Source organism: Crassostrea angulata, chromosome 9, assembly GCF_025612915.1.
Source record: "Crassostrea angulata isolate pt1a10 chromosome 9, ASM2561291v2, whole genome shotgun sequence".
Taxonomy (NCBI): domain Eukaryota; kingdom Metazoa; phylum Mollusca; class Bivalvia; order Ostreida; family Ostreidae; genus Magallana; species Magallana angulata.
The window spans coordinates 33,769,856-33,784,439 of NC_069119.1; the positions used below are offsets into that span (position 1 = coordinate 33,769,856).

Here is a 14,584-nt window from a genome sequence, read left to right on the forward strand (position 1 = left end):
GTTTTTTTTCTTTTTTTTTTTTTTTTTTTTTACACTTTTTAATAATCTTATTGTAAGGAGAAACTATTACTTTTGAAAAGTAAATGCAGTAAAAGAAAATCACATTTTTGAGTTTAATAGTATGGTTTTCAGGAAAACTAAAAATTTGTTACGAGTACAGAAAAGGTCTTCTGTTATACTTCATCTTGTTCGGAATGAAAAGTTTTAATGCATTGCTCCTTATACAAGCTCAAACCACCATAAAAACCAAACATAAGAGAAAAAAAATTAAATATGTTTTTCTTCAGACCGGAACATATAACAGTAAACCATTTCAAAACAGTGCTAACCGACTTTTGGTGTTATCCTATTCATAAAAACTCAGATTTCATTTCCTTAACGTCAAAGCAATTTATAATGGCTCTTGCAAATTTAAAGTGGGAACAATCGAAAAATAAAACCCTTTCCCCTCTCTGAGATTTCCTGGTATATTCCTACAAAGTTCACGTAGTTTTAACGGCATAAACCTGTCGATTTTTAGCAGCCCTAATTACTGAAGATACTTAAGATATCAAGAACATTAACATTGCTCTTGTTTATGTAATGGAAGTACCATTCCACCATCGTTCAACTTTGTGAATGCATCTTTTTGGTATAACAAACAAAAAATGTGAATAACATGTTAATCAAAGTACACGACTGATAATGTTCATATTCTAAAATGTCATTATACAAGCTCTACGCAATACAGTGTATGTATAATATGGAATACGTTTGTCTCAAAACAATAAACAATGTCAGAAAAAATGGGAATGCAGGCTTTTACCTTCAGGTGGCAAACAGAAGATAAAAACTTCTGATTGACAAATGTATCGTTGTTTCTTGCATTTGTCAACGCTTCTCTCAGACCCATTGCATAGTATACGCAATTTATACGCTCCATCAATGAATGGTTCATTCGCAAAAACCATTGATGTATTCCTAAATATTTCAAAACAAAGAGTATCATAATGAAAATCGGCTGGGTTTTCTAATCCAATTTTTAATTGATAAGACTTAAAAAAATATATATAAAATTGTACTTTGTTGTTATATTACAAATGTCGCTTTTGTTTTTCATTAAACCTCACCAAGGTAGGTCAAGAGATCGACACACCACGGCAGATAGTTTATCATCCAACTCATTAAAACACACTGATCTCCATCTTCCAAATTTGTACACCTGTAAACGACCTTCATTGTCAGTCACTCCTCCAATTAGTTGGACTGCGTTATCTGAATATACAGTGATTAACAAGATGCATTTAAGACTGTTGTTAAATCTTATCCAGTCAGTGTTTATAAAATAAAACTAAGAGTTGGTAACTATAAAGTATTTATCACGAACTATTTCCAGTGTGTAACGGCTATGAACGGATAACATGTAATATTGTTATAAATAATGACAATAAAAAAACCCAGACTATATAACTTTAAGTTTAGAAAAACATACTATATTTGTTTGAATGAATGAACAGTCCTACAGTAAACTCAGCGTAGTTAACCGCATATAGGTTTACTGCTTAAGTGGCACTTTAGGTAACAGGCACAAAATGCCCGTTGTTGCCGGAGATAAAACGTGTAGAAATAGATTGGACATATATGTAAGACTCCAAAGTCTGATGGTCACGCCAAAGTCCGATGGTCTCGCCAAAGTCCGATGGGTTGTTGGAGATACATGTAGGGACGCCAAAGCCCGATCGTTACGCTAGGGCCCGACGGTCTATCTCCTATAGACACGTTACGCCAAAGTCAGACAGTCGAACACGCCAAAGTCCGATGTTCCGCCGTTTGTTTACGCGCAAAGCTACTCCGATGTTGCGCAAAAAAAAGATTACGTCTATGACGTCACGTCACGAGAACGTTATTGGTAACGTCGATAATAAACAATTTAAATCCAAGAATCCTAAGATGGATGCGGCAGGCCTTCGAGATGAGGGATATTTTTTGAGAAAGTGAGGAAAAAAGCGAGAGACAAATGTTATTTTCATATTTTGTTTAGTCTGTTGTAAGTTCATACTACACGGACCCGTACGAACGAAGATTTCAAAGTCCACCAGACACACACAACAAAAGACGGTACTCGAACTCCTTATGGGAAATGAAAGAGGTAGGATCGATACTCGTATACTTTTTCGTTGGAATTCGATAATAACAAAGATGGAAACGTTCTTTCAGTGCATTAACTCTGGTTAGTTTTTTGTTTAAAGGGGCATGGTCACGATTTTGGTCAAATTCTATTTTCATGGCTTTATTATTTACAATGCTTTAGAAATGCATTTCTAATAATCAAATAAAATTTGAGAGTCATTCGTAGAGTTATAAGCAAGATACTGGGCTTACATAATTTTGTCATGTAAACAAGACTCGTGGCCTTGTTTTTGTTTACATAGGTTCAATATACCAGTAAAAATCTTTATCCAGCTTATTTGTCTATCTTTTTATTTATTTTAAGCATAAATAAACAGTTCCTAAAGTTAAACCCATTCGTTTTAGGTTTAAAACTGAAATTGTTACTTCAACGTTCAAAATGTAAACAAACGCTTATTTTACATAATGTAGATTTTCATGCTCTGTAACTCTCTTATAACTCAACAAATAACACTCAAATTTCGGTTGACTTTTTAAAATGCCTTTCTGAAGCATTGTAAATATTAAAATCGGAAAAATGATTTTTTACCAAAATCGTGACCATGCCCCTTTAAATTTCTTACAGAACCCTGATCATTGGAACCATGATCACTACCCCCTTGAACTGTTTTCCAAGAAACCGGCTCCGTTAAGGACACTGGAAAAATTCGACCCGAGCGTGGGCGACTTTGTTGATTTTAAACAAAATTCTGCCATTTCCGCCGGAACAAATGTGTTTCTGTCTGGTTACTGGAGAAAGGGACAGATGATGAAAATTGACACAGATGATTCCAAGGGGTCTCTACGGTGGAAGATTGTGAAAACGGAAAAGTGCACCGTCTCTCGAAATATATTTTGCGCCCCAATTTGCTTTGAAACGGGAGGCGGAAAGTAAACTATATAAATAATGACTATGGCCTCAGTGGTTTTGTTTTTAATTTCTAATTCGGTTTAATTTCGAACTTACGTAAGTCGTTTCGTTTAAACATTGATTGTATTAAAGCGGATCGTGAAAAGTTTCGCGCTTTTTTGTGAACCATTGGATTTTGGCGTGACACACCATCGGACTTTGGGGAATGACGTCAAGCATCGGACTTTGGAGTGACACACCATCGGACATTGGCGAATGACGTCAACCGTCGGACTTTGGCGAGTCACACCATTGGACTTTGGCGTAGACCATCGGACTTTGGCGTGACCGTCGGACTTTGGAGTGCCAACACAGTTTGGAGTCCTACATATATATTAATTGGAGTACAGGTAGTGTTATGCGGCTATGTTGCTGCAATTTCTAAATACCGATCTCGATCTATAATACTAACCTTTATCCAAAAACCGCCATCTTAGTCGATTTTAAGGAGTCTCGGGGGAGAATGTTTCAAACATACGATTTTTAAATTTTTTTTTACAGTGAAATGTCAACTTATGAGTAAACTATGTGCAAAATATAAAGTAAATTGACCAAATAGTTTATCTGTTTGTCGCGCTCAAATTTTGGTCGTATGTCCGATTCATCACCGACATTTTATATAGGATTATACAGGAAAATGAGGGTTTTAAAATTTTCAATTTCATATTTAAAAAATTAAAAACATACGATTTTCTTTCAATTTTCAGCGATGGAAGGTTAACGTATAAGTAAACTTTTTACCAAATTAAAACGAAATTGACCGGATGGTTTTTAGGCTATCCGTTCTCACATTTTGATCCAATAAACGTGCCGTGCCAGCCATTTTACATTATAGAATTGTATAAAACAAAAGGATGTTTACGAATCAAATTTAATTTTATTTGTATTAGAAGAAAAAATATATTCCCACTCACACAGAACGTAGAAGGGTCGCGTATATGATTTTATTTTGCAAATTATAGTTTTTGATTTTAATTATTGATGCAGTAATAGAAAATGCACGACGTTAATTTTTGTCAATTGTTACGTCAGAGTCTCAACTGACGTCATCCTAAGACGTTGACCCCGACGACAAGAACGTCGATTTTGAAGAAGCGGCGAAAAAAATAAAATACTTCTGACATTATTCTAACGATTCATTTCACTTAAAATAATTTTTTGATAAGTCATTTTTCTGACATAAAAACGTTACATGATAACCTGTATCATTGAACATTTTAATTTAAATTTGTGTTTTACAACAGTAATGCGCAATACCCCGCGCAGAGGGTGCAAAATTTTAAACCCACTACCGACCTTAAATGATACATTATGTGCAGTTTTTTTCAATCATGTTTTCTATAATAACAATAAGTTAAAAATATGTTTTAGAGTTATGAAATAACTAACCTTCGCAACGTTTTAATTTTACGGAACTTTTTTGAAAATATGTATCTTATTAATTTTATACAAAAAATACGCCCAATGTGATCCTTAAAAGGCCGGAGTAATTCTATTTTCGATTGATTAGGGGTTTTAAGGGGTAAATTATATCAATATCTCAGAGAATTCTGAACATAAAATAAAATACAAGTGGTTAAATTCTCTTTAAGACATAACACGTTATTATCTTGATATTCATAGAAGTAAAAAATAACAAATACCATAGCAAAATCTTTTGAACAAATATTAGGAATATTGAACTGCGTTTCGCTTTTCTTTACAACAAAAAAGAATGATGAATCTGATCTTATTGTTACTTTAATGTTGTCTAAAAAATTTGTTCATGACGTCATATATATTTTATCAAATTTATGTTCAGTAAAATTTATGAGTAATAAATTTCGTTCAAGCGTTTAAAAAAAAAGTTCGTTTGCCCGACTGCTAGGGAGCAACTAATCGAAATATCTGCAGTAGTGTACTACAGCAGCAGTAGAAGTTTCTATCTGGTGGAGAAAAATGTATGGGACAAGAAGGAAGACGATAACAGCAGCAATACTGAGAAATGTAGAAGTCTGCTACCCCAGAGAGGGGATGATCCCAGTTTTTAAATTCAACGCCTGCATCAGCAAAGATAAGCAGAAAAATAAAAACGAAAATTAATCTATTTTTTTTCGCATTTAAGACTGAAAACCATTCGTTTTACGCTGGTTTTTTTAAAATCTCTAAAAATCTGACTAAAAGCATTACGAAATTAATTATTAAAACGAACCGTCGAAAACCGAGTTTGATCATTTTCTTTTTTTTGTAGAAAATTATTGGTTTCTCTTTTTTATGTTCCAGGCATTTTTTGTGATCGTTGCAATAAGAATAAATAATTTTCTCACCGTCAGATGGCAAGCAGTTAATAGATACGTCCTCGCTATGCCAACAGTAGTGTGATTCCCAACCCTTGTGTTTGCACTCCGTAATACTTGTCTCAGATCCAGAACAGTTTACATTATACAACCAGATGGGACCTGACCCTTCTCCGTATGCAGCATTTCTATAAGCCTCAGATGTTTTCCTTAAAATTTAAAATCCATGACCATGATTTGTTCATGATAATTTGTGTGCAAAGATATAGTTTAATATTTAAAAAAAAGTTATTTGATCTTAAGATTTTTTGTGTAATTGAGACATTTATCGCCTCATGTTATTAAAATGGCTTTTTCTATTACGCAAAGCAATCATTTGAAAAGTTCATGGATTTTGAAACATAAATTACATTTGTAGACAAGCTGGGAAATTTTAAAAAAAATGTAAATCTAATCATTGAATTAAATTTTTTAAAAGACGTTGCCATAGTCATTGCAAATTGTCGACTACAAACACGCAATAACAAATTTGTTTGTAGTACATCTCTCTAAAAAACAAGGATTTTAAGACAATATATTGGTTATCATTTTACCAAGGTAAACCTAGAGATCGACACACCACGACAGAAAGATTGTTATTCAAATAATCGTCACAGACCGTCCCCCATCTTCCAAATTTGGACACCTCTAATCGACCTTCATATTGAGTCGGTCCTCCAACAAGTCGAACAAGACCTTCTAGATATACAAAAATATAATAATAAATGGCCTGACTGCTTTTTTTTTTGTCATAGTACAGTTTTGTTTGTTAAATACACATTAAAAGTAAATTGTTGTAAACTTTATTGTTATAAATAATTTTTTTTTACATTATTGTGCACGCGTAGAATTGCTTCGTATCGTTTTTCAAAATTACTGAGCTTTTTAAATACACAATAACGGTAATTTGCCGTAAACCCCATTGTTATAAATAAAACCAATTTTGTTCACACAGATCTAGAATTGCTTTGTATTGTCTTTCAAAATTAATGAGCTTTTTAATCTGATTTTTTAGAAATTGATAATATGGTAGTCTAATCAAGACCAATTATTCATGAACATCGGAGGCTTTTTTGAAGTTCTAGTTTTTATTAAATTATTAAAACAAAACGTCGAAAACCGAGTTTTATTATTTCTATTTTTATGGAAATTTATTGGTTTCTCTTTTTTATGTTCCAGGCATTTTTTGTGATCGTTGCAATAAGAATAAATAATTTTCTCACCGTCAGGTGGCAAGCAGTTAATAGATACGTCCACACCATGGTCACAGTAGTGTGATCTCCAACCCGTGTGTTTGCACTCCTTAATACTTGTCTCAGATCCAGAACAGATCACATTATTCAACCAGATGGGACCTGACCCTTCTCCGTATGCAGCATTTCCATAAGCCACAGATGTTTTCCTTAAAATTTAAAATCCATGACCATTATAATCATTTGTTTATAATAATTTGTGTGCAAAGATATAGTTTAATATTTAAAAAAAAGTTATTTGATCTTAAGATTTTTTGTGTAATTGGGGCATTTATCGCCTCATGTTATTAGAATGGCTTTTTCTATTACGCAAAACAATCATTTGAAAAGTTCATGGATTTTGAAACATAAATTACATTTGTAGACAAGGCTGGGAAATTTAAAAAAAAAATGTAAATCTAATCATTGAATTAAATTTTTTAAAAGACGTTGCCATAGTCATTGCAAATTGTCGACTACAAACACGCAATAACAAATTTGTTTGTAGTACATCTCCCTAAAAAACAAGGATTTTAAGACAATATATTGGTTATCATTTTACCAAGGTAAACCTAGAGATCGACACACCACGACAGAAAGATTGTTATTCAAATAATCGTCACAGACCGTCCCCCATCTTCCAAATTTGGACACCTCTAATCGACCTTCATATTGAGTCGGTCCTCCAACAAGTCGAACAAGACCTTCTAGATATACAAAAAATATAATAATGAATGGCTTGACTGTTGTTTTATTATAGTACAATTGTGTTTGTTAAATACACATTAAAGGCAAATTGTTGTGAACTTTATTGTTACAAAAAAAACAATTTTACATTATTTTGGTTTCACAGAATTGCTTCGTATTGTCTTTCAAAATTATTGAGCTTTTTAATCCGATTTTATAGTAATTTATAATATGGTAGTCTAATCAATTAATTAGCCATGAAAATCTGAGGCTTTTTTAAATTCCAGTTTTTATTTTTTTTTATTTTGTTAGACATATTAACAAGTCGGCATTTCGATATGACATGACAACTAAAGAACATAATTTGTTCTCCCTTTAAAAACTATTGATTTGTTAATCTAAGCCTAAAAATCGACAAATCACCACAGAAAGTTAACTATTTAAAAGACTTTGACAGACTGTCCCTCATCTTCTAAATTTTGCTATAGAAGGTGAACAAAGAGTGCATTTCCCCGCCGGACTGAATGAAAATCAGAATTTTACGTCTACTCATGGGTAATGCTTTTTTCAACATATCAACTATTTCATGTTATAGAAAGGATACTTAACGGTAGGTCACATTTAAATAAGTGTGGACACCTATTATTAAAACAACAATGTTTCAACATCAGGCTGCAACGTTTAAATCAGAGTTGAACTATGGTTGCATATGAAAGTGGAGCAAAATAAAAAATTTAACTTTGTTTCAACGTCATATCAGCGTTGATTCAGCGTAGAAATCATGTTGAAATCTAGTTGAAAATATGTGACAAGAAAATCTAGTTACATTTAATTGTTACAACTTGCTTATAAATATATTTGTTCATTAGTTCGTGCTTTCCCTACTTCAGAATTAAATGTATTGAAGCGAAGTTATGATCAAAATCGAAAATATCCCTTCGGTTCCCTGTGGTAGAATTGTGCTGACTAACTTCCGGTTTAATGTACTCATCCCATTCGATCCTCAGCTGGTCACGTGATACCCGAAGGGTATATAAGCCGAGAAAAATCAGTAGGATCGGGGATTCTGTGTTTGACGGCCGAGACATCAACACATCGAAGCCAGGGAAGTAATTAAGGTCGGTAACCTGTCAATGGTCTTACGTGCCTGTAATAGGCTTTCGAGACTATAGGAGTATATTTGGATTAATAAATATACAGATTGGCTTGTTAGTACGCTACAGTCCCGGAACAGCGCGTGCGCTCCTGTCTCCGAGCAGCGCATACGCAATAGTAATTTGAAGTGCGTGCGCCACAGAGAGCCAGGGGATATTATATGTACATATTTCAAATTAAAATCTGTGATTGAGGAAATAGATTATTTAATTCACTCTTTGACTTGCTCAGGCAGAGCAGCCGAATCCCATATCGAACTCAGAAACGTTACAGTATACAGTATCTATAATAATCGTCTTATGTTGTCTTTATATTAATGTTGATATCCTCTAATATTTTATGATAATGGAATTGTAAATACACTGTCATTAAGATGTCAGATTTTAAAAAGATTTCAAAAAATAAATGAAAAATAAACCAGTTTAATCTTTATATAATCATTTTTTAAACCATTTTGTTTTCCGTCATTTTAATTTTTTTCTTTCAATTCTGTAAATAAGGAATATCTTCTGACCGTTGGGTGGCAAACAGTTGATTGATACGTCCTTTCCATGATCACAATCACTGACTCCCCAACCTCTGTGTCTACATTCCGTTAAGTTTGCCTCGGATCCACTACAGTTAACAGTATCCATCCAGATAGGACCTGACCCTACTCCAAATATAGCACCTCCGTAAGCCTTAGATGTATTCCTAGCCATATTAAAATAACAAAAAATACAATTTGACTTTATAACTTTTTATTTCATTTGGGTAAAAATCAGAGTTAAGAATTTGAATAGGGATAAATATTATGCTTTGTGGATAATTGGGTATGTAAGATGAGTTTTAGATATTCCTATCATTTGTCTACTCATACCAAGATAGGCCTAGAGATCGACACACGACCACAGCCAAGTTATCATTCAAATCAGCATCACATACAGTTCCCCATCTTCCTTGTTTGTACACTTCTAATCGACCTTCCAATTCGTTTTCTCCTCCATAAAGTCGGACAGCGGTAACTAAAAAAGTATAAATATCAAAATCGATACCGCTGGTTTTTTTTAAAAAGAAAGTACAAGTCTTCTTAGATATATTGTAGGGTTGTTAATAGGCTGATAATATTTCTTTATTCGTATTACCGTAATCTAGATTGTTTAAATCAATTTTGTCAATATATATATATATATATATATATATATATATATATATATATATATATATATATATATATATATATATATATATATATATATATATATATATATATATATATATATATATATATATATATATATATATATTATTTATGATTAACCGTGTTTCGTCTAAAACCAACAGACAAACGTACACAAAACAAGCATGGGTAAACAAATTTATCACGTGACTACTAATACCCAGACGAACTGCTACCTAGTTAAGTGATAGCTTTTAACCGATGACATGGTTAACTAGACTTTAAACGATTTTAAACTTTAACCCGTCAAACGGAAGTAGCAAATTGGATGATAAAATAAATATTTCATACTTAGAAAATCAGTCAGACTCTTGCGTTTATGAATCTAAACATATGCATGTAGGCATATGTGTGGATCGAGAATGATACGAATGATATTTTCTTACATTATTCTATTACATAAACATTGTGTATGACATCAACATTAAAAATAATAACTCGTACGTAGATTAAAAATTTTGTCTCAGTAATAGCTGAGTCGAGTAGGGATGTTTCAATGTTTATTTATAGCTGATGATCCATAAGGAAATCATTTGTATTCTGTTGAACTCTGCTCCGGGTATTTGAAGATGCTCTGCGCTCTGAATCACATTATTTTCTTATATGTAGCTGCGGTATTTCAATCTTTCATATCTGGAACCTTTAAATCATTTTCATGATAAAAATGACTTTCATTATTTAAACAAAAACCCAGATGTATTTAATATGGAAACATTAATACTTTGCTTTACATTTTTTCATCATTCATACATTAGACTTTAAATCTGTCAATTGTAACGCTGCTATATTTAAATGAAAATGGCTTACTGGTCAAATTTGGTCGGTATGAAGGTTAAGGGGTTAACTTTATTTGGTGCTTTATGCAGGTATGAAGGTAGCTTATAACAAAATTATGACCCGCTAATGCAGGTAATTTTTATTATTTGTAATGCTAGCTAGCCAAAATAAAGCACTGTAGAAAGCATTTTATTGATTATATTTGCATCTAAATTTTGATATAATTTTAAACAAAAGCTCGTCTTTAACAAATCTATTTCTTAATTGAGTTAAATAAATCTAAACAAAAATATCTCACCTCTTGTTGGCAAGCAGTTGATGGACACATCGTTATCATGGGTACACTGTTTACTACCATTGATTGATTCTAATCCAATCAGCATACAAGACGTAATTCGCGACTCACTTCCGTTACACTTAATACCTTGCCAAACGACAGGACCAGATCCTTGACCGTACAGCGCCCCGCCATAGGCCTCAGGTGTATTCCTGATTATTTAAAGACCGAGGAATATATATATCTTTAGGCTTTTAAAATTAAAAAATCATTGAAACAAAAAAAATTGTTCCAATTTAGAAACGAATCTTTTTTCTTGACAAAAGTAACATATGTGTATGAATGTATTGTGCGTTTCATCCCGTGGTTTCATCAATATTCGCTGAATACAAATGGATTTTGTTGTTGATTTTATCCACAAAATTAAGCGTTCATTGAAAGAATAATTTTCAATAACACATTGTATTGGTATGAACATTATCCACGATTTTACGTATTTATTTCATTCATGAAAGCTGATTTCCACTTTTATTGATGAAATCACAATCAATTTTGTATTTTTTATATAATAATGAATTTATGAATGCTTTAAAAATATATATATCTGTTAATCTTACGAAGGTAACCCCAATGATCGACAAGCAACAACAGCGAGTTTATCGTTTAAATGATTATCACAGATTGTTCCCCATCTTCCCCATTCTCCCCATCCTCTCTGTGTTAATATTTCCAGTCGACCTTCATATCTGTTGGATCCCCCTACAAGCCGAAGAGTTTCTGAAAAAAAAAATTGCAAATAGCTCGGCTAGATCAATTTATTGATAGTTGTCAGTTCTATGCATCTCACGTGTGTTTTCTTTATAAAAGATGTCTTACATTAGAGTAGTATTATTAGGGGATCAATATTCAATCAACTTTGATCAAATAGTTTCACAAATTTAGAAATAAAAAAATAATTATGTATTTGAAAAAATAGAAATTTCATGAAAACTTTGGCCGTATAACAAATACATTAAACGATAGGAAATACACATTACATTAATATTAAATTAGTTGATTGAGAGATAATCTAGCTTAAGCTGTCAATTTAATCAGCACTCGACAATATATATATATATATACAATATTGTCCGATATCGAATATCAACCTTTTCAAAGCAAAAATTAAATTCTTATTAACATTTCATTTTTTTTTTTACATTATTTGGCTATCAATTTACTTGTTTGATTTATCTTTACAAAATCGATGGTTTTTATCGTTTATGCAGTTAATTATAGAATTTTAGCTACAAATATAAGCAAATAATTGTTATATAAAAATTCATTTTTTACTTTAATTTAACTTTGATCATATTCTTATAATGCCAAGAAAAAATAACAATAAAAGAAGAAATTTAAAATGATCTAAAACTGTGTTTAAAGTTATCTTGCATTATATATATATAATTGTTGTGTTCATAAGTGTTTTATTTTTTTTGTTCTTGTTTTGTTTTGTTAGTGCATGCTCCGGACCAAATATAGAAACTGCGTCAAGCTATTTTAAGTGACTATATTTTGTGGCGGAAAGTTTTCAAGAAGAAAATGAGCAATTTTCATAACTTTTTTTTTTACTTTAATGAGACATTAAGGGTATGTCCATTTGTATGAAAAGTTTTGGAAAGTTTGCATTAGTATTGTTTGTTTTATTTGCGTTATGTTTTGATTACTCATAATAGTTCAAACTAATTCTAAGCAATAATTTCAGGAAAATTATTTTTCCTTTTAGGACCCCGTATTACCAAAAAATGGCAAATGGCATAGATCACAAATAAATTAAATGAACATACTAGGTTCCCATTTTTATATCCTAGATGTTTTTGGATGATTGACATTACTGGTATTTCAAGTGTCAACCTCCTTAAGTCATTTAATATCTTTTACATATAAAACAAAGAGCATTTTACCTCGTAGAAAATCTTAAATCTTAAATTTACATCTTGAAATGGCAAAGATGAGATATCCGTAGAGTGATACTGGCAAATCGCCTGAGAAAAAAAAACAGGAAGAAATATGACACACTGGCTTGAACCTCCGTCCTGGTTTTCAGATGACGTAAAAACAAGTTAGGTTAGAGAGAGAGAGAGAGAGAGAGAGAGAGAGAGAGAGAGAGAGAGAGAGAGAGAGAAACGTATGAAGTTTGACAAGGATATTGCAGATCTATATATGAATTTTTTTGAAGCGCTCGATCTAAAAATCTAAAATGTAATAAATCCTCAATGCTATTAAAATGAGAAATCACTAAGCGTTGTTGCTTTATGCTTTCGAAATAATGCTTTATATATCCTACTGAATTTATAGGAAAATTATTTTTGGAGGGGATGGGTGGTAGAAAGGGCATGGTTTCGACAATTTTTTTAATAATCTCCTTTTTCATATTATGTTTATCTAGCTCGATCAATATGTGCCTGCACATGTTAAATCTAGTACAAGCTAAACAACTACACATTAGTATGGCACTCTAGATTTCTGTAACTATTTTTTCATTTAACAAAAAAAGTATTATATCAGAGGAAAAACTATAAAGTGATCTGTATTATGATTATGTATTAAACCTGCGAAGACTCATTTGAGATCCGAGATTCGGAATACGAGAGTTAAAATACGAGATTCGATATTTAAAATTCAATATCTAAATGTATAAAAGAGACTAGACTTTGACCCATGCGTGCACGGGTTGCCATTGCATATGATATCGGAATATAGGAAAATGATACACACCGTATTTTTGACATTTACATTACCAAGCTTTAAGCCTACAATAATGATATTAATTTCACTACATTCTGCCTAGGTAGAATGATGTAAGTGTTTCTCAGGACAGGTCTTCACTACAGTTAAAATGCTTTCCGTAATATAGACAAAAATTGCAGAATCGCTCTGAAACAATTTTGGAGAATATTGATAAATTGAGTTAAAAGTAACAGCCAGATTATTCATAACAAACCATAATTATGCTGTAGGATTTCAACACTTCTTCACCAACTTTTTTTTACCATTTTACTTGCTTTAAATTTACACACCATGTTGACATTGGACACTTTTCTTATCAAATGCACTGAGTTTGAGTTATCTCCTGTATTTTCTTTGATAAACAGAATATATAGCCAATTTTCAATGAAATTTTACACGTATTTATCCATGCAAATGTGATATTGTGGAATCATAAGATAAAGAACCTCCCGTGATTTAGCGTGAATGCAATGCGCATGCGCAAAATTGTAAAATACAAATAATCCAGATTATTTCCTTAATTTTTTGAAGGAATTTTTGCTGATGATTAAAACACAAATTGCAAATCTTTAAGTACTAATGATGTTCAAAATATATAAAACAAAAGACAGTACTCTTCCGATTTCTCAGTATTAAAGCCCAAATATTCGAGTCATTTTAATATAGTAGTATAAATATGGCTTCAGCATAGTTTGTCGTACTCGTAAGAATTTATTTGATAAAGTGTGTGAAAGTTACATTTCTTAATCATAGATTTCAGCAAAAAAATTCTTTTCTCAGTTTTTACATTCTATCAATTTTAGAAAATCATTGTGAAAAAAATACTCACCCCTTTGATAGAGATAAGCTTCAATTTCAATGAAAAAGCAAAACGCGATTAACACCTCACATGCTCTTAATTCTCTGCGCATTTTTATGATTTGATTGCTATGGTAAAATACGCTTTTATGAGTTAACTTTGGGGTTTTTGGTGGTTTTATTTCGATATCTGTAAGTCTCTTTTTTCCGGAAAAAAATTAAGTTGATCCTATCTCCTCGAAAAATATGTTAACGTTGGATCAGATTTTATGATAAAGCTGACATAAACGTTGAAGC

General features: G+C 31.9%; 1 protein-coding gene across 2 annotated transcripts in view; it reads right to left on the reverse strand.

The window, feature by feature from the left end:
- Positions 1–716: 716 nt before the first annotated feature.
- LOC128163861 (deleted in malignant brain tumors 1 protein-like) overlaps positions 717–14,584 on the reverse strand; it is an 84,582-nt gene continuing 70,714 nt past the window's right edge. The window contains exons 10-17 of one of the 2 annotated variants that reach the window (XM_052827533.1): positions 9,307–9,451; positions 8,962–9,140; positions 7,168–7,312; positions 6,597–6,775; positions 5,928–6,072; positions 5,365–5,543; positions 1,110–1,254; positions 717–960 (exon numbers count right to left, since the gene is read on the reverse strand). In XM_052827533.1, coding sequence (XP_052683493.1) covers positions 777–960; positions 1,110–1,254; positions 5,365–5,543; positions 5,928–6,072; positions 6,597–6,775; positions 7,168–7,312; positions 8,962–9,140; positions 9,307–9,451 — 1,301 coding nt within the window. In that variant the 3' untranslated portion in view covers positions 717–776. Of the gene's footprint in view, positions 961–1,105; positions 1,255–5,364; positions 5,544–5,927; positions 6,073–6,596; positions 6,776–7,167; positions 7,313–8,961; positions 9,141–9,306; positions 9,452–14,584 lie in introns of those variants that run through there. The other variant, XM_052827534.1, reaches the window with a different exon arrangement.